This window comes from Typopeltis vanoorti, chromosome 4 (assembly GCF_054136105.1).
Source record: "Typopeltis vanoorti isolate ZY-2024b chromosome 4, IOZ_Tvanoo_1.0, whole genome shotgun sequence".
NCBI classification, from domain to species: domain Eukaryota; kingdom Metazoa; phylum Arthropoda; class Arachnida; order Uropygi; family Thelyphonidae; genus Typopeltis; species Typopeltis vanoorti.
The window spans coordinates 79,623,062-79,650,577 of record NC_143552.1 but is presented as its reverse complement, the minus strand read 5'-3'; the positions used below and the strand labels follow the sequence as shown (position 1 = coordinate 79,650,577).

General features: G+C 35.1%; 1 protein-coding gene across 1 annotated transcript in view; it reads right to left on the bottom strand.

Annotated features, from left to right (window-relative positions):
- The window catches only part of LOC150107437 (protein argonaute-2-like), a 218,859-nt gene that overhangs the window by 176,454 nt on the left and 14,889 nt on the right, over positions 1-27,516 (bottom strand). The window contains exons 2-3 of the mRNA XM_090392096.1: positions 10,408-10,711; positions 6,547-6,622 (exon numbers count right to left, since the gene is read on the bottom strand). Of these exons, the coding sequence (XP_090248222.1) occupies positions 6,547-6,622; positions 10,408-10,711 (380 nt within the window). The remainder of the gene's footprint in view (positions 1-6,546; positions 6,623-10,407; positions 10,712-27,516) is intronic.

Here is a 27,516-nt window from a genome sequence, read left to right as displayed (position 1 = left end):
GTGAAGAACTGACCAGGCCTTTATTTTATGATTTTTTTAACTCAATTCATTCAGTCCGATTTACTTCTCAAATTAATCAGAATACGATAAAAATTTAAAGATCTCAGTTAATTATTATGCTTACATATATCTAGAAAGCAACTTGCATGAAAAACATCTTTCCTTTGGCTGAAGTAGGCATGAAGACAACTGCTCTGACAAAAGGAGTATGTTTCATTAAGCACTTCCACCAAAAAGAACTTCAATGCAGATTCCATCTCACTTCATAGAGCATATGCCACTTGTTTCCAAATTGAGCACATAATGTCTGATATACAAAGACTTAAATACATTGTACTGTCTTTCAATATTAATTTAACAGTTCTTCCTTGGAGAGTAGATAAAGATACATATTAAAACTTTTCTGAGATCACAGAATTTAACTCAGATGATTTTTCCCTCCTTCGGAGTTCTCTTTCTACCTCTCTTCTCTTGCTTTGCCAAAAAGCTTTCCTGTTTTTCCAGCGCAGCTGCTCCAATCTGAGAGCTGCTCAACTTTTATTCGCTTTAAAACTTTCTTACATGTTATTCTTTTCGATATGAAATGCAATTTTATCCTGCTCAAGACTAAATAGTGATCATTTCCAATTTCAAATCCTCTGTACACTCTGGTGTCCTGCACCAGGGAGAAAACATCACTATCAACAATAACATAGTCAATGAGACTTTTCTTATTCCTTGCCTCTTCTCTCCATGTGAATTTGTGCACATTTTTATGTTGGAACATGGTGTTAGTAATAACTAGTCTATGTCCTGAGCAGAAATCCAACAGGTATTTGCCATTATTATTAGCTTTGCTCTTTTCTCCAAATTTTCCCAAAATATTTTTGTATGTCAGACAATCATTTCCTATCCTGCTATTTAGATCCCCAACAAGGACCAACTTTTCCTTTTTCATTGTGTCAGTTGCTTTTTCTAAAGCCTCAAAAAATTTCTCCACTTCTACCTTGGTAGAACCTTCTGTGGGACAATAGGCACAAATAAGTCTCATTGTCCAGTTCGCCATTTTCATATTTTCCCACATTACTCTACTTGAATACTATGTGTTGAATACTATGGCTACTCCTTCTTTTCCTTGATTGTCATTGCCTGAATATAACATTTTGTATTTATTGCTGAGAAAGATCTCACGAGTTTTTGCATTTTTTGTTTCAGTCACCCCTATTATGTCGATCTGGTACTTATCTAATTCCTCAGCTAGCTCCATTTCTTTGCCATTCAGGCGCACTTCATATTAAACACAGTGTCTATAATTTCAAACCATACACTCGATACGAAAAAGTATATTTTTCTGTAATTAAAAACAATAATTAAGTATAATTTCTGGGAAATTCCCATGCTACTCCTCTTAAACACTATTAATATAAATAACAGCTATTTTAGCCTGTTTTTGTTTAGGAGTGTCCCTTATATTTAATACATTGGCTAACATAACTCAAAAGGGGTATATATATATTTTAGGGCATTATGGGCGAGTATAGAAGGCAATTATGGCAGAATAAAAAATGTGGAAAAATTATGTACATACCTTGTTTTTGGTTTAAAGATGCCTTCTAAATCCAAGCTCTTGTTGAAAGGTTGTATGTAAACGGGGGGGGGGGGGGGGGGGAAGAACATGGGGATGTGCTTGAGACATGGGAAATAAGTTTGGGAACCCGGGTTACTATTAATAATATATATATAAATATATATATATTATTTTGTTGTGGGGAGAGGGGGGGGAAGGGTATCCTTATGTGGAACCTGGGGCAAGGGTTTACGGGGTGCGGACCGTTTCGGTCATCGTCGGAACTTTGTGGGAATGACTGTAGGGCTATGTCAAGGCTGCAAGATGTATCTGCATTTGTTGTCGCTAAATGGCCGGAGACGTGGCTTAATTTGTAAGTTTTGGAACGTCCAACATTCGGAAATTAGGTAGGGGCGGTGGACGTTGATAGAATTTCCATCGCATTTTATGGCAATAGTTTCTGGGGGGGTGGGGGGGGGGGGGGGTGGGGGGGGGGGGGGGTGGGGGGGGGGGGGGGTGGGGGGGGGGGGGGGTGGGGGGGGGGGGGGGTGGGGGGGGGGGGGGGTGGGGGGGGGGGGGGGTGGGGGGGGGGGGGGGTGGGGGGGGGGGGGGGTGGGGGGGGGGGGGGGTGGGGGGGGGGGGGGGTGGGGGGGGGGGGGGGTGGGGGGGGGGGGGGGTGGGGGGGGGGGGGGGTGGGGGGGGGGGGGGGTGGGGGGGGGGGGGGGTGGGGGGGGGGGGGGGTGGGGGGGGGGGGGGGTGGGGGGGGGGGGGGGTGGGGGGGGGGGGGGGTGGGGGGGGGGGGGGGTGGGGGGGGGGGGGGGTGGGGGGGGGGGGGGGTGGGGGGGGGGGGGGGTGGGGGGGGGGGGGGGTGGGGGGGGGGGGGGGTGGGGGGGGGGGGGGGTGGGGGGGGGGGGGGGTGGGGGGGGGGGGGGGTGGGGGGGGGGGGGGGTGGGGGGGGGGGAAGGCATTTTTGGAGGAAATACCAAACTCTAGGTGGTATAGCTAACTATCACCTGGTGAAACAACACCTGCTTATTGGAAGCATAAAGTGGTTATTGCATGATGGCAAGGTTACACTCTCCACAATAATTATTATGTGGAGTTAGCACTTTTCATTCAACAATACAATGGTAAAGTAGTTTCCACAGACTGATAGTACTAACCTGTTGGTAAGTAACACTTTGAGGGCCCCCCCCCCCAATCACAGCTGGTGAATAATTCTACTGTTTACTCTGCCAGGCTGCACTTGGCAGAGTATGAGCATAGTAGGGGCACTGCAAGGCATGCTTGCAATAAGGTCTGGGTACTCCCTGTGCTGGTATCATGTATAGAAGTCCATCCCTACAGCACACCCCCACTTCATAAATTTGCCTAACATACTAACATGAAATATAGCATAAAAAAATTTGCTACAAAAAGAATAAATAAATAAAATTAAACATAAAAATTGATTGCAACATACACCTTTGCAATCATCCTTGTGAAGGATGAATGCAAAGGTGTTTTTGAGAAGTTCCATTAACATAAACAGGTCAAGAGTATCAGAATAATAAAATGTAGTAGATGTAATTAGAAGCAATCTGTACCATAATGGGTGATTTTCATTTCAGCCCAGGTAATGCAAAGCTCCTTTTAGAGGAGCCAGAAACCCCTAAAGAGCACATCCCTGGGTGGCAGACCAGGTGTGTGTGTGTGGGGGGGGGGGGGGGGTACATCTCAGATATCAATGGTAGGGGGGAAATTATATATCTCACATGTAGCAACAGGCAACAGCTGCATCTGATTCACAGAAGATGGATTTCAACCACCTTTTGATCCACTTTAGAGATGGATGAATAAACTATTAAGGTTGGTTAGATGAGTGCCAATGTGCCAACTAACAAAACAAAACAAAATTGAAATCTAGAGCAATATGAAAGTAGAAAGGAAAAGTACAACGTGCTGGCTCAGGATGCCCAGATAAACAAGGTCTGAGTACCAAACTGAGCAACTGGTGTTGGAATGAAGTCAGTTTATGAAAGAAGTGCAAGAGTAAAACTATAAGTAGAAATGCTGTCAGCAGGAACATGGAATATCCAAACTTTAATGGGCTCTTGGAAAGCTTGACTTGCTATGCAAGTATATGGAGTGATACTGATGTGATATCCTTGGATTAACAGAGATGCACTAGACAGAGCCAGGGGAGATGAAAGGTGGAGAATCATCTGTTCTGGAAGTAGTACAAAACACGAAGCAGGAGTTGAATTTACTAAGATATAAAGCAGTAAATGAAAGAATAATAATAGCAAGATTTGTAGTAAGATCATTTATCACAATGGTGCAAGTTCTATAGTAACTTGGAAGTAACCTTGAATCAGTACCATTCTGATTATTGCAAGAGATAGAATGCCAAGATTAGGACAGAAAATGAGGGATGAGAAATGGATATGGAGAAAGCAATGAAAGATGAGAAAGAATGCTTGATTCTGCCTTGAAGTACCACAAGTTATTTTGCAATACAGAATTCCAGCAAAAAAAAAAAAAAAAGCTGCAGAAAGTGGACATAGCAGTCACCTTATGGAAGAACAAAGAACATGCTAATTGTGATGTTGGAATGAAAATTTGCTACATCTCTTACTCATGAACATGCATGTTCATAAGTAAGAGATGGGACACATTATTCCAACTGTGTCAAATGATTTAAGGTGCAGACATGGAATTGGATCATGACAAGCTTAGTGATTGCCAACATCAAGTTGAAGCTAAATGACAGGTGAAGGACAGTTGTACAGTCAGAAAAAGAGACATAAGGACACTGAGTGAGGAAATCGCTGGAAAAGTGCTCGAGGAAGAACTGAAATCTATTCATGGAAAAAAAAAGGAACTAAAAGATAGAAACAACAAAGTGGTGTCTGCAATCAAGAAAGTAGTGGTAGAAAGAGTCACAGACAGAAAAGCCAAAGAAGAAGTGCATTTAACAAGACATTAAGGCTAATTCAAGAAGAAAAAAAAACATTTCACTCTACTGTTTCTGTAGAAACAGTATAGAGTGAAATGCATTTAAATGAAGAGGGCAGTTAGAAGAGAGAAATCAAAGTGGTTAGAGGAACAGTGTGAGGATATCAATAAATACTATGGTGAATAGAGAACATAAGTATACAAGATGATTAGAAACATCAACAAGAAATGGAGCCAAAACCAGACAATCATAAAATACAAAGAATAAAATCTTGATGTGTACAGAGGAAATAGAGATGGACAAGATACTGCTGAGTTATATAAGACAAAGGGAAATGTTGAGATTCAAAAGAGGTTAACTGATGAACTGAAAGAAATAACACCACCAACCACAGAGGAAGAAACAGATATACTGAGGGATGAGGTTGTAAAGGCATAAAGACACAACATACTCCTAGTATGTGAGGTGATCACCCCTAGTTTACCTGATTTCTAAATTATCACAATACCACTTTACTTACCTTTCAAGTGACCTTTCAAGACCACATTGCATGCATTGGGAAGGGTCACTATCCAGACTGGTTGCAACCTTTAATAATTTGTTCAAGGTGTCCAAGAGTTCCAAAACTGAGTGAACTAAAAATATCACTCGCTTATACCTATAAACCTGAAACACTCTAAGATTTTAATTTCTAGAAGACTATCTTGGGAACCAAGATACCACATTCTACTGAGGTACTTGCAATGCACAGTAAAAATCCACCACTATACCAGGATTCAGCTCTGTGCAGCAACAAGCTAAGCCTACTGGCATGCTAGAGAAATGTCCAAGCCAGTGACTGGTTGGCAAAAAAGCTGCTGTACTCTAATTAGGGTAATACCTTCAGGATTATGTAAAAAAAAAAAAAAAAAAAAAAAAGCCATCAAATTTAGAATAAAATGCCACAGAGATGAGCTAAATCTACACAGAAGTAATATTTTCCATATAGCAGTAGCAAAATGGTTATCATTGTATCATTAAAATACTCTAAATCAGAGATATTTATAGCAAAGTTCCCCCCCCTCCCCCGCATGATCAGTAAGTAAATTATGTTATGTTCCATCGAGTCATTTGACTCCTGGTGATTCTATGAATATACACTCTCCATTCAGATCTGTCCCTGACCATATTATTCAGAATTTCCAGGTGCATTCCAGTTTCTTCTTTAACTCCATCCCCCCCCCCCCCATCTAATTCTTGGTCTTCCTCTTCTCCTACTTCCATCAACTTTAGCAAGCATCATCATTTTCTCGCATAATATGTCCAAAGTATGACAATTTTTGCTTGTTGATCATAGGTTCGAGGGAGCAATCTGGCTTTATTCTGTCTATCACTGATTTATTGGTTTGCTTTGCAGTCCAAGTAAATTATAAACAAGAAATTATATTCTTGTTTTATCCTTTCAGATAAAACATTAGGTTAGAGGCCCCAGTCAGAAAACTGACTGGGACCTCTAACCTAATGTCCAATGCTCACCTTCGTGTGGTGTAGTAGGATGGGCTGGCAATTTGGGACTTGGCCAATTCTCTACACTGTACACTCCTCTATTGGATTAAACCCCAAATTTATATGAAGGTTCAACATGATGAGATTTCATGGAGGCTAGGGCATCACCAACAGCATGGATCTAGTTAAACAAGGTCCGAGCATCAGAGAACAGAGCAAATGGTGAAAAGTCAGCTACTAGAACAAACTCCAATCTAGAAAAAGAATAATAAATCCAACATCAGAAGAAATGTTGGATTTATTAAGTGAATTTGGAATCCTTTCACTTTTCATTTAGATTTGATGAAGCTGATAAAAGGAAGAATGATCTCACTGAACTACAGAAGAAATCCTTGCTAAGGCAAAATTTTGATAATCAAAATCCTGATGAATTGTGGTGTTCCCCAATGGCTGCATACTCAGTTTTGGGAAGCAATGTGCTTTTAGCCTTAATCCCATATGCTCCAAATTACCTATGCAAATCTGAATTTTCAACATTAGTTAGCATCCAGACAAAGTTTAGAAATTGATTGGATACCAAATATTTGTCTAGCAGTGTCAAAGACTGTTCTTTGATTTTCTGTCCTAACTGGTCAAAAGCAGCAACATCCATCCTGTAAAAGTGGTTATGAAGAATTATATAATTATTTTATAATTGTTTAGGATAAATAATTATTTTTTTTTATATCTTTATTAAAAATAAAAATCACTATTGTTTACATTGTTCATTTGTGTTTATTTTAGTGTTTGGATTTTAGGGGAAGTCTGTACATTAGGATTACACTAAAGGGAGGTGTGATGGATGGCAAAGAGTTTAGGAACCTCTGGACTAGATGGACTGAATCAGTCAGAAGTGCCTTAGAAGAATGAAATGTGAGGTAGTACAATACTGGAGTGCTGACAATAGACTAATTTGGAGCAAGGGTGTTGATGAGATAAGTAATGTAAACTTAATCATGAAGTTCTATCAAAGTAGCCTGAACACCCCTTGGGGGTACATATCAGGAAACTGATGATATTTTAAGTTTTAAAAGAGGTAAACCGTGAGTAGACATATCGATACAAAATAAATAACGGAAAAAAAAAACTCTCGTAGAAAGATTATTTAATAGTATAATTTTCGCCTGTGTGTCACAGGCATCTTCAGTACATTAAGCTCAAAATTAAACACTAACCGACAATTCCAATCCCTTATGTACAAGGCATCAGTGAACATATAGCAAAAGTTTTAAAACCACTGAATATTTTTGTTGCTTTTCAACCGTTTAGAAAAATCTCCACCTTTCTCACCTCTCCTAAGGACAAGCTTCCACATCTTAATCATCCAGGTGTCTACCAGATTCCGTGCTCTTGTGGATTATCTTATTTCAGACAAACGGGAAGATCTGTCTCTATTCGGCTAGAAGAACACCAATCTTATATTGAATACTTTAAACCTGAAAAGTCTGGACTTTCTGAACATGCCATCTTCACTAGACACAGAGTTCATTGGAGAAAGACAAGAGTTCTTCACAAAAGTCAGTTTCTCATGGAACGCCTTTATAAAGAAACATGTGAAACTCTACTTCATTCTCCTAACTTAAACAGATCCGACGGCTTACGTCTATCCCCTTTATGGGAGATAGTACTTTACAAATCAGCTAATCTTTCCTAACTTTTTATTGTATTAATTTTATTTATTTATTTATTTATTTTTTTTTTTTTTTTAAGGAAAGTTATTGACCTTTTTAGTTATCTTACACCAGCTACTTAGGTGGCGCTTTTTGGAATTGTCAGTTAGTGTTTAATTTTGAGCTTAATGTACTGAAGATGCCTGTGACACACAGGCGAAAATTATACTATTAAATAATCTTTCTACGTGAGGTTTTTTTTTCCGTTATTTATTTTGTATTGATGATATTTTATCCTTTATGTTTGCTCAGAACATAATTTCTTGTCAAGTACCATTTGCTTAATAACCAAATGGTACTTTAATATTTTAATAACATGGAGATAAGCAATTTATTCTTGTATATGGAAAAGTATAATTTTGTATTGATTCAGCCCTCAGTATTATCCCAAGTCCATCTCCCATTGACAAGACCTCAAAAAAAGTTCAAAGCTGATATGGGAAGTGACTTTTCTCATAATGCATGGTAATATATATATATATATATATATATATATATATATATAAATTCTGATATTGAAAGCAATACAAGCTGAATGATATGAAGTTCATATGTCGCAATACACACTCATGTAAAGTAGAAATAATGGCATTAAAAATTAAATTTTATGAAACAGCCTGAATAGCCATGATTCACACTTAAAAATTAGCAATGCAAAATGAATTGCTTATGTACAATACCTTTAAAGATTCAGACACTTTTGCAGAGAGAAAGATAGTGGGCAGTTGCTGTACAGAAGGTTCTATATTTTAGTTGCAATCATAGAGAAGACATAACAAGATTTACTTGGTGTATTTCAGGACAACAATTTCAAGATGATTTATGGCAATGAAATAAAAAATAAATAAAATGAAAAAAATTTTAAATAAAGTAAATTTTCAAATTTTAAACTTAATTTTGAATTTTAATTCCTAAGCTGGGCCAATGCTTTGAAAATAACAGTGGTTCATTACATTCCTGAAAACTTCTTTTAACCTAATATCAATATCTCCATTCCAGCTTCTAACAGAATATTCATTAAGTTGCCTGCTGTCTTTTGTAGATTCAGTGTTCTGAGTATTTTTAAAGCACACACCAAATCAAGAATGCCGATTCATGTATGGAATAATAGTAAGCAAAGAGTGCTCAATTACTTCACAAAACTAAAAGACAAAGCCTATTTCCATAAAAGATGTGATTGTGAAGAAAATTGTGAAATATCATGGAAAACAAATTTAAAACTAGGAAACCAACAGAGAAAATAAGTGATTTTAAAAACAGCTTACTTGAAACTAAATTTCTCAATATAAGAAAGTATAGAAATTTTAAATCATTAGAGTGCACATTATCAAAAGTGAAATATGAAAAATAACATATTTTGAAAATCTTTTACAAATTTCTGTAATATATTTTCATCCAGGTCTAAAAATTATGCAAAAAAATCTCAAATTTCAAAATTAGCATAATTATTATAAATTAAGCTGCTTCGATTGGAAAAGACCTGGGTTCGATTCTCGTCGTGATGAAGGGGAATCTTTATATAGGCTTTTTCAGTTGAAGGTGAGTTAGACGATCTTACAGTGGTAGCGGGGTTTTTTCTCCTGGAAACTTGGATTTTTCATCCCACGTACAGACAAATCAGCCTTCAGAATACACGCAATTTACAGACAAAACATACTGTTGTTGGATGGTGATGATGGGCAATAGATGCCTTTGATGGTAGTAGTGTCATAGTTGGAGAATTAATTAGTAGTGGAGAGGATGAGGTGTATTAGTGAATTAGAGTAGTGTGCCCTCCCACGATGAGTCCTTGGACTCCCTGGAGGTGTCATGTAATAATAATAATAAATTAAATTAAAGATGCCAAGAAATGATATTCTTGATTTCATCCTTTATCCAAGTGAAAGCAAACAAAGTCTGCATGTGAAGTAACTTTACGACTGGGCCACTTAGATATAGAGGCTAATGACATCACATGGCATAATTATTTTGCATACATAAATATCACTTCAGATTTTTGAATTATTACTCAAAAAATTTATCTCATAAGATGAGCATCCAGTAATGGAATGCAATTATTGCTAAGCAAGACTTACAGGATTATAAAGCAAATAATTAAGGTTTTCAAGTCCCCAGTTCAAGTAGAAAATTTCAAAATTTGTGTTCTTATACATGGATATGTTCTTTAACATACAAAAATTGAGAGAGAATAGAAAAAAATCAATATCAAGAAAACAATCATCCACCATGCAGGAATTAACTACCACTTTAAACCACAGAAGTAGATGAATTTGAAAATAAAATGAAAAAAGTTGCAACAATACTAGGGCAATTTGATCTGAAGTCACCTGTCTCCAAATACAAGAAGACTAGTCATGAAATTACCTCAAATGCAAACTTTTGTTTGTTCCCACTTGGATAAAGAAGAAAGAGAAAAATATAATTTCTTGTCAAGCATAATTTATTTAATGAACTGAAAAAGGTATCAAGCATTAAGTACTGTATATTGAAACAGTTTATATCCCATTCGTGTATACATAAGTACTTTTTAAATATTATTTGAAGTTACTAGATACATTGTGTTTCCTAAGAAGGACCTCCCACAATGAGTCTCTTGACTCCATGGAAGCCTGAATAATAATAATAATGCTTGCTCAAGTGCTCAGGAAAATATTTTCCCTAGTTTCTTTATAGCCCAAATGCTAAAATAAATAAGATTTCTCTTGAATGTACAATAATTATATACTTACCTATTAACCTTCCTGGGACATTTATCTGGTGTAATTGTTACTTCATAATGATGTAGGTAGCCTCGAGGTACACGAATTTCAAAATGATTAGCTCGTAATGTTATAGGTCTTCCTTCAGATCCCACATTTGGCCTCCTTGGACACATAAATAGAGGTAAATCTGGATATTGAGCCTGAGTTGCCTGAGGTACTACAGCTAATGATGAACCTGGCTGAGTTTGTGGAGGACCGGGAGGGCCAGGTGGTGCCATGGTGGGAGGTGGTGGACCTCTTGGAGGACCTGGTGGACCTACAGGTCCAGGTGCTAATATGAAAAAAATAAATAAATAAAAATGTAGCGAGTACAAGAAAAGTTAGCAATTTGTAGTATTTCATTATTTTCATTATTATTTTTTTTTTTTTTCACATGGGAACATGAAGGGAAGCAGGTAACCTTGGCAAAAGTTTATAGTAAGTTGTAAAAAGTGTTTATTACATAATTATAATGTCACCCAAAATTATAGTTTGGAAATTATATTTAAAAAAAAAAGTTATCTTTCATTAGATTTTTTCAAGAAATTGGTATTATTTTAGTTTTGTGATAACACTTTGGAGATGTTAAATCAGTATCCAGTTCAGAAGCAGGGATTGACTCTCATGCAGCCTTGATCTATCATAAAATAGTTTAAAATGGAGAAGTGTTCTGCAGAGATGGAATACCAGATAAAGAACAGACCATCAAGAAGCATAACAATATTAACTTATGCTCATTTTACAAAAACAATTAAAAAGTTGAACCAAAAGAGGAGAGTGGCAGGATAAGATGTGATATGATTAAAAAATGTGAAAAGCAGCAGCTTTTTCTTATTGTGACAGAGGGACACTGAGAACTGATTACTATTAAAGACTATCATCTCCATTTAAAAGTTCACAGAAATCAGTTTGTTCTGGAAAGCACAATTGATGGAAAAGTGATTTTTGACTTTACCATCTTTAGAAACAGTCCTCCTAAGTTAATACTTCTCAAACTTGTTCAATATAAGCATGTAAACCCTGACCTGTTTGAGTCTTCACCCAGTAACATCAGTTATGCCAGCATAGTAATCTTTGTAGCTACCATGTTAGCTCTGTCTTTTTACAGTTCAAAGTCAAGAATTACTAATTGTAAAATTAGAACTTAATTTTATTTATTTAAAAATAAAATAAGTTTCCCTGTGCTAAAAAAAAAAACTGCACTGAATGGTCTTTTTGCTGCAATTAGTTTGATGAATATTTTTCCAAAATAAAAAAATAAAATAAAAAAAACAAATGTAAACTAAAACTCGCTATCAAAAAAAATTAATAATAATAAAATAAATAAATAAACCATAATTACTAACTAGTATCTTTTACAATGTGTTTTACTTTCACTTTACTCTGAACAGTTACCAACAGCAAAATATCAAAACGATAACCTAGTGAGAAAAGCTTGGTCATCACTTAAAAAAAAAGTATTAAAAAAGCCAGCAACACTTGTGGATTAAATGTGAATAAGAACATCAGTTATGATTGTATAAATAACAATACGCCAGCATATCATCACTTAAATCAGTGTAATCATAATGTACCCAATGTTTCTCAACGTGGGGTAACTAGAAAATTTACATATTTATATTACACTTTTTCAGAACTTGGCTGACTATTATGCTGGGGGTGTGGGGGCTTCAAGATCTTTGAGGCATTGAGGTGGGGCATGATCCAAAAAAGGCTGAGAAACACTGCTGTACCCTCTCCCAGCGCCGATTTCAGAATATAACATGGGAAGTGCTAAACTTTTTTTAGTTGACCTAACTTCCTTCTTTCATCTTTTCTCAAGAGCTTGTTGTGCTCGTGATTTTTGCAATGCCACAAATTGGCAATAAAATTTGTGAAATGAAGTTCTGTTCACCCTGAGATGATATTCTGTCACAAAGGATTTCTGTGTATCATATCTATGATGGTCTTTCTCATGTTTAGGAAAATAAAATGTTTTCAGCAACAACATGAATAGAAAAATACTCAGTTGTTTTACACTCTCTTACATGGGCATTCTCATGAAAAACATACAGTTGCTATCCAGCAAGAATAAATATCCAAGAAAATTATGAATTCAAAAATACAGATAGATAGTCCTGTTACTGTTCATTGAAATACAAATGTACTCCTTGAGTGTGTGAATTTCAAGTTAATGAGTCTGAAGTATATATGGCAACTAAATGAGATGAACGAGCTTGATGATGCGAAACAAATTACATTTGTGTTCAAACATGAATGTCTATTTCCAAGGGAAGAGGTAGCTGAGGTTGTCCATTATTACCTTGAGTGATGTGATATCTATACTAAATTAACTGTGATGGTCCTTGAAACAAAACAAGAACTGAACACTGTTTGAAAATGCTGTTTCTCTAAAAAACCCTCTGAATATTAATAAAGAATGATGTAAAAAGTAAATTAAAACATTATGTGTGTGTGTGTGTGTGCTACCTTAACATTAGATGAGACTACCAATCCCATGGAATGACAAAGACAGAAAGTACCAAATATATTTAAGGTTGTGATTCAGGTAATTATGCAAAAGAAGAAATCTGCAGCTCAACTAAAACAAATCATCCACTTAGAATCCTAGACAACCAACATTATACTTTCAATATATATATATATATATATATATATATATATATATATATATATATATATATATATATATATATATATATATATATATAAATACAGAATCAACATTAACCTTTCAAACATGTTAATGTACTATTGTATATACACACACTATAAACATGAAGTAACAGGATGTGATTAATGGGTAGGGTGGGTTAAATTCAAGTAAAATTCACATTACACAATGTATGCAGAACATAATGTTTGCATAAGTCAGGGGGTCTGTAATCAGATTTTAGTGAGTAATCCAGAAAATTAATTTAATGAACACTGGTTGGTAATGTCACCTCTTCTATGCAATGCATGGATAGACAGCAAAGCTTTATCCTAAAAAGGGGATGCTATCATCAATTTTTTTTCTCTAAGCAGACGCAGTCCTATCAATATTTATCAGTCTCTCTATAAATGTAATTTTTTAGTATAAAATAAATCAAAATGGTTTTATAAACTTATCTTAACTAAGATATTAAGCTAGTTTTTTTTACGTTAAAGATACCAAGTAATTTTATAAACTTGGTTTTAATCCTTTTTCCCGAGTAAGCAAACAAGCATGTGAGTCAAGTTTGAGCCTGAAGTATTTTCAGGTCTGAGGCAACTCGTGGTAAAGGCAGAGTAAGCTCTGATCACTTTCCTTAGTATCTCCCATAATGCAAAGCACATTTCCTTGTTTGCTTACTTGGGAAAAAAGGATTAAAACCAAGTTTATAAAATTACATGGTATCTTTAACGTATAGTATACCCAAGGTAAAAAAACTTCCTAGATTATATTGGAACAGTGCCATGGCTTGAGAAGCTACAAGAAAAGAATGTCTGTAGTGCACGGCAGTCTGCGCAGTAAGCCAGTATATCAGAAATAATATTCATCCACATTCACACTACACACACACACACAAAAAAAAAGATAATATCAAAGTACTGACCCATTAGATCTGCCTCAGCCCTCTAAAATAATGGAGAAGGTCATTAATCAACTTCTTTGCCATCTGGAGTCTCTCTGCCTTCAAGATAGCAGTTGCATGTTGATGGGTCTATCCATTACTCATTCCCAAGAAGGATTTTGTCACCCTTCTTGGGAATGAGTTGAACATAAGCCAATTTCCAGGATGTGGTACAGATACCAGTGGAATATGGACATAAAAGGCAATATAGGACAGGAATCAGCTCAGAATCACAAACCTTCAGGACAACTGGAGGAATTTTACCAGGACCACACTTTTGGTGTTTAATTTGGACAAGATTCTTCTGATCTCGTTTTGGTGAAAGCAGTAATGTTGACAGGGGTGTAGCATAGAGGCAGCCTGCCTTGTGCCACTGCTTAATAAGGGCGCTCGTTCAGTAGTATTAAGGCAACAAGATATTTTACAAATATACAGCGTTTAGTTTACCAAATTAAAAAAAGGCACCATTTCCCATTGACATTTAAATGTGCTTATATTTTATTAATAAAAAAAATAGTCATACATACTAAAAATTTAAAACCAATTATTAGACTTAAGGAAACAACCCATAAAGTATCATACGATATGAATTTCATAAACTTTTATAGTCTATATATATATACATACACATATATATATATATTAAATTATATTATGCATGAATTCTCCTACTCAAATTGCGAGTTACTATCGCCCCGACGTTCATGTTGGGGCGATAACTCACTCCCTACAGTAAAGAATACACCCTCCACAACAGCAACTATACTACAGAAACACGAAAAACAATTAGTTTAATCATGTCACTGAATAAGGTTCACAAACATTTGCAGACTGTGTAATATATTTCTCAACAAACAATGCAATTAGAGACAACTGGGATAAAAATGGCACTAACTAATGAATCACATCTCCCCTCCCACAGAAAATGCTGTATAGACTCAAGCAAAACCATATGTTGCCAGTGCAACATATGGTTTTGCTTGACACTACCCCATCGTGAATGTGTTAAAACTAAGAAATATATAGTGAATTTCAGATATTTTGGAAATCGGTTGAAGAGAATTAGCATTTCAACTCAATTGTCAGCTTGCTTTTTCTTTGGGTTATGCGACCTTTTGTTAGTACCACACTAACATTATGCACTTCTTCATTGCTGCTCTTTCTTGTAAATTACTGGTAGTTTTTGCTTGACATAATGGGAAAGAAGATGGGTACATAACTTTGACGTTGCACACAAGGAAACCGCTCTCGAGGCCAGAAGTGATACTGAATAGGAGCTTCTTGGTAAGTCATATCCATTTTCAATTATTTTCTGAAAACTTTAGTTTCCAAAAATCCCTGCATATATCATGCACCACGATTTTTTCGCTTTAATTTTGGGGAAGAAATGCAAGTTATATTTGAGTAAATATAATTTCTCAACAAATTTATATTTATAATATTAAGTATGGATCATTGGTTAAAGACTGGATTTATAAAACGCACAAAAGAGAGCAATATAGCAGATATAGAAATAAGCAATTTCACTCCTCTCATTGATGATAAATTATTTATATTAAGTAAAAATGTATAGTATCTTTATAAATTTTGTTCTATTAAAAATAAATTATTTTTTTTTTGTTTAAATGTACATCTAAAAGACATTTACAATGAAATATTTCTATTTATTTATTTTTATCATTATTTTGATAAGGTACTCGGTAATAATGAAAATTTAAGAAGGGGTACAGGGATATCTGTGTATATCTTGGATAGACCAGTTTGAGAAACACTGGTCTATCCAAATATTAATATCTGATAAACACTGGTCTATCCAAATATTAATGTCTGATAAACACTGGTCTATCCAAACATACACTTGGAACACAGGTGTATATTACACCGTTCGTTTTCTTAAATTCTGCTTCAAATCTGGATAGACGAAACAGCGTGATATGCACGTCTTACATTTTTTTCAGCGTCATTTCAATTTCGAATGCGAAACATATTGAGTGTATTGTGTATTCTGTGTTTAAGTGACTTTGGACAATTTTTAACTTTGATTTTAATTGTGTACTTATTTCTGGATTTTTGATAGACAAATAAAATTTTAAAGATAAGTAGTTTTTAAATTATAAACATATTAATCAGAGACACATTTTGCTAAAATGTCAAAATTGCTCGTTAGACAGCATACTTCACGTCTTACATTGCCCTCAATAATTATAGTTTACCTTTAATTATCAAATTTTTGTATAAATTATTTATAGTAAAAGTCTGTAGAAGACAACTATTTTAAATCAATTTTTTTTAAAATAAGATTTAATGTTTTAAAACTCTTAAAAATAATAAATAAATTAACTCAAAATTAATAATTAATAGAAAAAAAAGAATAATTTATCAATACGAAATTTATTCTCATTTAGATGAGTAATTTGAATGAGGAAAAGTTATTGGGAGCTGCTTTTCTCAAAAGGAAAAGAGAAAAGGAAGAGCAAGTAAAGAAAGCAACAAGCGACATAAGGAGATTTGGAATTTTAACGAAAGACACCAAAGTGAACAAGTTTTCAACAGAACCAACACCAGAAGTTATAAAAATTTCCGCACCAGCCGTTGGAACAGCTTCTACATCCTCATCCACCAATGCCAACAATCATCTGCATCAGCCACTGATACTGACATAACAACCATTTGTAGTGATTCCAAAAATGATGATTGCTGATTGCAACAAACAGGAATTACGAACAGAGATCCAATTAAAAATCAAGATTATTTTACTGAAACTGATCCATACTACTGGTCAGAGAAATCTGATGACAAACTAGAATTGAACTTATAAAAAAAAAAAAAAAAAAGTCCTATTCAAGTAACATTAAGTAAATATCCTTTGAATGATCAAGGTATAAAATTTTTGAAGAATTATTAACGAATGCTTAAAAATTCTGAAAATATCAAATGAGCATGGCTTCTATATTGGAAGAAAAATGATGCTGTTTTCTGTTTTTTCTGCTGTAGAATTTTTAATCCTGTCTCATTAGAGCAATAAGGCCTTATGTCGAAAATTGGTTTCGATGATTGGAAAAATATCAACAGAAAACTTCAAATGCATGAAACTCGATTAATTCAAATTATGACAGAGAAAATAAGTAAAATAATAAGTGATATTAAAAAAATCCAAATCCTATTCAATTATTATAGACTTCACACCAGATGCGAGTCATACTGAACAAATGACTGTTATAATAAGATACGTTTGCTCAGAAACAGGGAAAATATGTGAAAAATTCATGGATTTTTTGGAAATACATGATAAAACAGGACTTGGGTTGACTGATAAAATTATAAAAGAATCAGAACAATTGAATATCAATATAGAGAACATGCGTGGAGAGTTAAGATGATAGTGCTAACATAAAGGGACAAGAGAAAGGTGTACAAACTCGCATTTTAAATATAAATCCCAGTGCATTTTATGTCCCATGTAGTGCTCATTCTTGTTGTTAATGATGCAGCTAAAAGCACAGTTGACACTATATCAATTTTTGGAATAATTCAACTATTCAACTTTTTTTCTGGATCGACGAACAGGTGGAAGGTTCTTTTGAAACACCTACCAAACATAACAATAAAAGGTGTGTCTGATATTCGATCGGAAGCTAGAATTGCAGCCATTAAACCAATTCGATTTCAATTCTGCGAAATTCATGATGAACTCGTGGAAATATATGAAAATCCTCAACTGACAGGTTCAACCTAAACAAAAATGAAACAGAATGCACTGCTCATGCCCTTGTTCAAAAAAATCACGTCATTCAAATTTATTTGCAGCATAATTATTTGGTATGACATTCTATCATTAATAAATCCAGTGAGTAAAATGTTGCAAAGTGTAAATTTAAATATTGGTCATACCTTAGAGCAGTTTGACACATCCTAAAATTTTTAACCGATTAAAGCAAAAACGGATTTCAACTAATGAAAACAACCGCAGCTGAAATTGCAGAAAAACTTGATACTACTGGAATTTCCTCATGTAAGAATAATAAGAAAAAGAAATTGTTTTCCTATGAGAGCCATGATGAGCCGTAAGCGACTCCAGAAAAACTTTTTGAAGTTTTTTAATGTTATTAATGCCTTAATTGATACAGCTATAAATAGCTTACAAAACAGATTTGAACAGCTGAGATCACACAATGATCTATTTGGATTTTTATATAATATAAATTATTTACATAACTGGAGTTCGGAAAAAATATTAAACCATTGTAAAGACTTGGAAATTGCTTTGAGCAGTGGCAAAACATCTGATGTAGATGCAATAGATTTATTTGAAGTAGTAAAAATTCTCTGAAAAAAACTAAGGATACTGTTAACAATTCCTGTTAGCATAGCAAGTGCAGAAAGAAGTTTTTCCAAGCTGAAACTCATTAAAAATTATTTGTGAACAGCAATGACCCAAGAAAGATTGATTGGTCTAGCAACTATATTGATAGAGGCAGACATAGCTCATAATTTAAATTTAGAAGAGCTTGCAAACAGTTTTATTGTGCAGGATCCTCGAAGAGCAAACATTTAATTAATATTATAATGTAATTGTTTTGCATTAATGTTTCTCTTTTAATTTTAAAAAAAAATAGCAGTTAGAGATTTTCTTATATTTTTGTCTTAATCCATCAGGGGGATATTTAATTGTTTGCCTAGGGGCACAATCTAATCTGACAACGGCCCTAGATGAAATGGCAGGAGGGTATTGTACATTTGGAATGGTTAAGGGACATTTAACACCATCAGCATTTGAAGAAAATGCATGCACTATGCATCACAACTGCATGCATTTGATGAAAATACACGAAGCTGCCAGTTGGCTTTTTTTTTGTACATCACAATCCAATACAGGGAAGTACTGGGGAAAGAAGTTACAACTATGGATGCACTAAATATTCAGTTTTGCTTTGGTATTTGGCCAATTCACCATGTTTCTAAGATATTTGGCTTAGGCCAAATCAGTAGAAATATCCATTATTTGGCTGGCTAAACAGAATATTCCTCTTACATGCATTATAGCAAATACAACAAATCAGGAAACACTATCTCTTATTTTGTGTGACTGCATATAAAGGCTTGTTGTGTTTGCTATAAGTACTTTTCCTTTGGTATTTTTAATTAAGATTATATCATGCAGTCTTAAAAGTTGTAATATTCTTCCAAAACATTTTTGATAATCATTTATGGTTATAGGCTTCCCTCATGTTTCCATCTTTCTCTGTTGAAGGTTTCCCTATGCCAGTATTCTCCAGCCATCTCCACTGGGTCGTCCTTCCATCTTTCCTCTGGCTATCCTGGCATTTTGTCTTCCTTCACTTCATAAGAATGCTGCTAGGTGATTGTCCATCTAACATGTTTCATCCGTGCAATATGTTCTTCCCATCTCCATTTCAGTTTTAAAATCTCTTCCCCTATATCCAACACCTTTGTTTCTTTTCTTATATCTTCATTCCTTATTTTGTCTTGCAGTCTGATGTTTAGCATAGATATCTCCATTTTATGCTCAGTTATCCTCATTCTGAAGTATGACTGAAAGGGGGGGGGGGAAAGAACTGGAGATAGAGATGTGGGAGAATAGTGGGTAAGAAAAAAGTATGTGAAATTTAAGCCTACCCTTAAAACCCAGGTTTTAAATTTCATATACCTTTTGTCTTACCCGCTATTCTCCCACATCTCTCTCTCTCCCCACTTTTCCAAGTTCCCCTTCTTTTCAGTCATAATTTAGTAATATCGCCATATATCGGATGCCACTCAATAAGAAGGCAACAGGAACATCCTACAAAAGGTATATCCAAAATTATTCCTTTCTTATATTCTTCATATATCTATATCTTTAAAACATCAGTAATGCCCTAAACATTGAGTAAAAAGGTAATGACATCATAAAAGGAGTACTCCTAAACAAAAATAGCCAAATAGCCATAAAAATTAATATTTATTTAGAGAAGTAACATGGAAAATTTTCCAGCAATAATATCTATAATTTGGAATGAATAAAATAATACAATGACGGATCAATTTAGATCTTATGGCCGTTTTGAAAATCAATTAGAGAACTTATGAGCATTGTTTTTATAAGCTATGGTAAACTTTTCTACGTTTGGCTATAAAATATGGATGGATCATTAATGTCCTCATTTCAATATCTTACTACTCAATGTCAAACTGAAGTCTCTCAGCTCCCCTTTTAATATTTGACAGTTTTATTATATTTATAGAAAGAAAAGCCTAAAAGTTTTCATTTCTAAAATGTAAAATAATCCTTAATAAACAGAAATAGGAGATATTCAAGATCCATACTTATTTCATAAGCAAATATATATAAATTTAAAGCTTTAAAGTTTATAAAACTTATGAGAATACAATCCTAGGCAGTGTTGTCGTGTGCTCATTTCATTTGGGTGTGCTGTCATAAGGCTTATGCAATCCCCACTACGAAATTCACATCAATTTGACCGCATTTTTTGTCGATGTATGAAAGTTTTAAGAGTGCATAGTGCATCAGCACTCATCTTAATTGGTCCAATGCAATTAATTGTAGGATATGCCAGCCTGGTTGGCTGAGTGGTTAGCGTATCTGCTCTCCAGCCAAAAGGCTGCGGGTTCAAATCCTGCCGTGAGAATGGGTGTTTGTGATTGTCTGTGAAAATACTAGTGGTGATGATTGGCAGTAGATGGCGTTTGTAGATAATGGTGGAGAGCTGTAGAGTAGGTGCCCTCCCTCGATGAGTCGTTGGACTCCCTGGAGGTGTTGCATAATAATAACTTTGAATACTTTACCATTTAATTCTAACCAAATCTGCATAGAGTGGGGGAACAATGTGTTTGTTAGAAGGTGGAATAATGAAGGAGAATGCTATACTTGGTTGGTATATTTGAATTACTCAAAGGTGTAACTAGGTGAACCATCATTAATAAGTCATGTGAGAATGGGAAACGTAAAGGAAAGAATAAAAATACTTTCATTAATGGCAAACGAATTATTAATAATTACCATTTGTGATATGTGTGTCCTATAAGTTGCTGGGTACAGCGAATAGCATGCAATCCTATAAACCCTTATCCAACGCATTTGTCACTTTATTATAAAAAGTAAGCAGGTTGCTAAAGCATGATTTTCCTTTAGTAAATCCATGCTGGCCACCAAAGAGTATTTTTCTGTTGTCAACCCAATTCTGAACTTTATTCCTAACTAACTTCTCTAATACCTTGACCACAACTCCAGACACACAGACTGGTCTATAATTCAAAGCCTTACTCTTATCACCTCCCTTATGAATTGGAACAATTTTACCCTCTTTCCACTCTTTTGGAACTTGACCCAGTGAGAGACTCATGTTGAAAAGATATACAAAAGCTGTTGTTAACTCTCTGGCACATTCCCTCAAGATACATGGTGAAATAGCAAAGTCCCACAGCCTTATTTACATCATGTCTATTCAATTCCTCATATACCTCCTGTTCACTTACTAACAGTTCCTCCTCCTCTTCTCCCACTACTTTCAAGTTCTGCATGATGTCACATTCGCAAGAATGAAATACCTTTAGAAATTGCTCATTAAATATCTCAACTACATCCTCGCAGCGGTTATCATTCCTCCGTTTTCACCAATCAATCCCATTCTACCATAATCATTCTTTCTTCTACTGGCGACATATCGAAAAAACTCCTTAGGATTTTTTTTGCCGCTTTAGCTAACTGCTGCTCATACTGCATTTTTGCTACCTTTATCAAGCTAGTCGCCTTCCTCGCCTGCTCTTTGTACTTCTCATGCAACTGGTTGTTATATATACTCATTTTGTGTTTCTTCCATAATACCTTCTTCTTCCATATTGCATAACTTATCTCTTGATTCATCCATTTTACACCCACTCTGTTTACCCTCTTGACCCTTGGAATACACTCTGATATTGCCTCCACCAAATAGTTCTTGAGTATGGCCCAAGCAGCATTGATATCCTTTCCATCCAGTTCCTCTTTCCAATTTATTATCGCAAGCTGTTTCCTGAGCTTTTCGTAATTACCAGTCTTATAATTCCACATATATCCCTTTCTAACAGACGTCCTCGAATGACTGGTAACCTGCACATGATCACTCTCACCAACTGGTAGAAGATTTGACACCTCATTTATAATAACATCATCTGATGAGATGATCAAATCCAATACTCTTGATCCTCGTGTACCCTCCGTTACGTACTGCCTAAAGTAATTATCTTTCAAAAACTCCAAAAATTCATTTTCTTTACCCCCAGATGCAGTCTCTTGCTTCCAGTCTATATCACCATAATTAAAGTCACCCATAATGATAACTCGTTTCTTGCTAGCTAGGCCAATTTGCCTATACATTTCCTTCTCATTACCCTCCATATTACCAGGTCTATAGCAACACCCAACTAAATATTTCCTCCTGTTAACTTCTACCTCACACCATACGGCCTCAAAACCGTGACCACTATTTGCACCTTGCAATTCCACATTAGATGGGCACAACTCATCTGCTACCATTAACAGTACTCCTCCTCCCTTTCTTCCCTGTCTATCTTCACGAAAAATATCATATCCGTTCATCTCTATTCCTGTCAGGATGTCATCGTCATCTAACCATGTCTCACTCATACCAACAATTTTGGGGGTAACAGACTCGAGCAAAGCAACAATTTCGTTCCCCTTATTTCGAATACTTCTAGCATTAGTGAATAAACATAATAAATCATTACTGCTTCTACAAGTCCTAAGAACATCACTCCTGCAATGCGACTCTTCAATACCTTCCCCTGTCACTTTCTCTATATTACCACCAATTCTATAACTTTCTTCATACCTAAACTCTTTCCACCCATCCCAATTTGTGTTCATCTGCTTACACATTCACTTCTGAATTCAACACCCGCATGTTTCATAAAGTTTCTCCCCGTCCACCCTGACTCCCCCCATTTCCCTGTTCGTGTTGTACCTCCACTCTCACATTTACTTCATTAATAATACTCACTTCCCCATTTGCAACTGAACAAATACCTCTCCCTACCTTACTTTTTTGCTCTTTCATATCACTTCCCACCACCTCAGATATATTCATTACAATCATTACTTCTCCTGCCAGTAACAATCTCTCCAGCAGACTCACACCAAAACCATTTAAATGCAGCCCATCTTCTTTATACAATTCCATCCGTCCCTCAAATTCCTCCCACACATTCACAAAATGCACTCCATTCTCCTCACATAACTGCACTAACATATCATTCATAATCTTTGCCCGCCTCCTCAATTCATCACTATCACACCTTGGCAACACACTGACTACCTTTCCTACCACACTGTTATCTTTTACTCTCCTTAATAATCTCCTTATATCCAATCTGGCATTTTCCTTGTTCTCATCCAAATCATTTGTTCATTTGTATATTGCTTTTAATTTGAAGAATCACGTGAGGCGAGGAAACAATTAGGAGCCTTTAACAGGAATAAATGTAATATCAGTGATATTGCTATTCCGTGGACGTGTACCGCACACCTAGCACACTCAGAATATTCGCTCCTGATACACACACACACAGCTATAAAATATCAATTGTCTTGTTTATTTTACAAAGCAAAATGAAGACTTTTGGGGTCTTCTCTGATCATTACTCTTACATATCACTAGTGGTTCACTCATGAAAAATGCAACTCTCTGACAAAGTATTGCTTTGGTATTGAATGAGTTTTTTGTACTCTTAAAGTTTGTCTGATCTCTGATGAGAATGAATAGTTCGAAACAGCAGTCAGGTGAGCGAAACTTTAATAAAAAAAAATCCTTAATGAAAGGTGAATACATGGGTGCCTGGTCAGTACTCATGTCTTAAACAGTGCAAGCTAAGATAACTCCAATGTCATGGATTGTATTCTCATAAGCTCTCTAATCTGCTGGTAAAACTTTACAAGTTTCTCTCTCTCTATATATATATATATATATATGTTTAAGAATAAGGATGGTCTTTTTTTATTTTTGCATTTCATGTGGTTACATGGTTAGGTAAAATATTATAACACATATTTTTCATTCTTTCTTCATTTTGCAATATGGCAGAAACATCAAAATATTTGGCTAAAGCATGCTGAAATAAACTTTATAAACAAATGTTTTGAAGGAAAATAAAAAATCCAAACAATAAATTTTGTTTTTAATGAATGCATATTTTTTAAAACATTTATTTATAAATTTTAATTCGGCATGATTCAGCTAAATATTCAGTGCTTCAGCCAAATTTCAAACTAAATATTTGGTATTCAATTATTAGTTCAAATTTTAAATTAAATATTTGTTATTCAGCCAAATCCTGGTTCTCCATATTCATAGTTTACAACCATTTATCTCTGGTTTGATAAAAATTATCTACTTTTCACCAGCATGAAATTCTTAATATGTACCCTCAGAGAGTGTACAGGATTATGATAGTATTACATGAAAAAGTTGCATTATTACTAACTTCTGATCAAAAATTTTCCTCCAAATTAACCGGTTATCTGTTAAGACTCCAACATTATTAGATTTTACATTTCTGTCTTCTAAGGCACTTTTTATTATTGCAGTCCACTTGAATCTTGGTCTTCCTCTTCTACCTGTCAACCAGAATGGGAGAAGAAAGATTACTAATCTTTCCTCTCCCATTCTGTTTAAGTGACCATAACCATTTGTAATTAGCTCTGTTAACACATTCCTGAATGCTAACAATGACAAGTTCTTTGATAATATCCTCATTTTTAATATGAAAGTGCCATTGAGGCCATTTGTTCATTCCACTAATATTTCTCAGAACTCTCAATATCTGTGGTATCTAGTCTTTGATCAAATGTTTTATTTCTAATCCAGCTATCAGATATAAGTTAAACAGTCTTGTATATAGCTAAATTTAGTGTTTTGGCTAATTTCTTTCTTATTCGATACAAATTTATTCAGCTGATTCCTATCATACCAGGTTTGCTAATTCTGTTGTCTATTTCCATATATGGTTTGTAATCTTCACTAATATTTGTTTCTAAATAGCTGAAATGTTGCTCTATAGGTTTTCCATTCAGGATACAGCTGATATTTTCAATGGATTTCCTATTTTCATTGATTTTGTCTTTTTTATTGCTGATTTTCATAACAAATTTTTATTACAACAGCTATTCAATCTATTTAGGGTAACTTGAAGGCTTGTAATGAATTTATTTAGCAGTATAACATCATCTGCATGAAGAGCTAAGATTAACATTGCCAATTTTGATATCAAATTTAATACCACTTTCCTTCATGATATGACCAATATAGAAAAAAATAAAAATGGAGATAATGTGCACACTTGTTGAACACCTGACTTAACATAAAACCATCTTCCTGTATCCTCTTCAATTCTAACTGCTGACTTACAGCTCAAATTAAGAATATGCATTGCCCAATATAATGTTCCATTTACAGCACATAACTATAATGTTTTGAACAGTTTTTCTAACAGAACCTGGTCATATGCCTTTTGCAGATGCAAAACACAAACACAAATCCAAGATATGCCAACTACTGTATGAAAACCTCTATTTTATACTGAATCCAGCTTGCCCTTCACCAAGCTTCCATTCTGCAATTTTTCTTAATGTTTCTAAAGTATGCTTAAATAAATCTTACCAGGAACACCCACTAGGAAAACTCCTTTTTTAATTCTCACCCTCAGTTTTATTTCCCTTTTTATAGATGGATAGTATGAGAGCTCTACTCCAATCATCCTGAATGACCCACTGACCAGGCCTTCTGAATTATTTCCAGAAATGCTAAAGTATTAATACCTCCATATTTTAGTATTTCTGGTTGATCATGTATTACAGCTGCCTTTTCATAGAATATTTTGTCTTCTTGATATTTATTTTCTATGTTCTTACCAGTCTTCCCATGACGTTTATTTAGCTAGTTTTACACAGAGATTTGCTTTCTTACATTTTTCTCTGTATTCCCTAAGAGCACAAGCTGATTTTCTTGCCAGAAATTTTCAATATTCTTTTTTCTTTTCACTTAATGCCTGTTTAACATCTAAGATGTTAAAGTCCACCATGGATTTCTGATTGTTTTCTATCCCTGCAGGCAACCTCACCACATGTCTCTCTAGCTGAATCAATCAATGTTTTCTTCAGGGTTTGCCACAAGTTCTCCAAAGTTGGTCTAATTTTCAAATACTTTCATTTTTCTTGAATGATGTTTGCATATTATAGTCTACAGTTCACCTCTGAAAGCTGCTCAACTTTGATTAATTATAAAATTTTCTTACACATTCTTCTTTTAGTATGAAATTCAATTTTATCCTGCTCAAAACTAAATAGTGATCACTTCCTATTTGAAATTCTCTGTATTATGCTTGTGTCCTGAATCGGTGGAAAAACATTGCCATTCAAAATAACAGTCAGCGGGTCTTATTTCTTGCATCTTCTCTTGATATGAATTTGAGTACATTTTTATGTTTAAAAATGATGTAAGTAATAACTAGCCCATGTCCTTAACAGAAATCCAACAAATCTAATAATAATACTTAATATTATTATTATTAGCTTTGGTCTATTCTTCAAATTTTCCCAAAACAATTCTATATGTTTGATAATTATTGCACACACGCCTCCATGGAGTCCTAAGACTCATCGTGGGAGACCCAAACTATCGGCACAATATCATACCTCTCCTTGAAGCCACTAACAGACAAAACACTTGCAACTGACTCAGTTGCGTTTTGTCTGTTTCAGGCAACCCATTCCATTAATTTGCCATCTCAAACAAAAAAATGTAGTCCTCACACCCTTGACCAACTTCCAGTGATGACCTCTTGTTTTGCCCCTTCTACTCAACTGATGAAACATTTTCCAGCATAAATCCTATAAAAGCCTTTAAGTAATTTAAATGCTTCTATCATATCCTTTTTTCACTTATAAATCAACTCTTGCAACTAACAAACCCTCAATCTATCCTCATTCCACAGACTGCTCACCATCTTGGTCACTTGCCTCTGGATCCTCTCCACCACTTCATCCCCAAGAAACCCAGATGATCTGATCTGGGCACAGTAACCCAGATGTGGTTGTATCAAAGCTTTATAAAGAGGAAAGATAACTCATATCTCAGCTTGTTAGTGTATTCAATAACCAAGTAATCCTGTGAGCTACTTTGGCTATTTTAGCAATATGCCCTCCAAACTTCGATTCTCTCTACTACTACCCCCAAAATCCCAGGCTTCATTAATTTCCTGGAGTGCAGCTCACTCAATGTAGTACATAGCTTGTAATCTTTGTATCCCAAAATGAATAACTTTCTACTTTTTCACATTAAATTGACATCCATTATGTTTTCCCCCTACTGTAAGCCTATTTAAATCATCCTGCAAGCTCTCTACATCACCGTAACTACTACTACTACTACTCAACTCAAATTATTTCCTATATCATTTATGTACAAATAAACAGCAGTGGTCCAAGCAC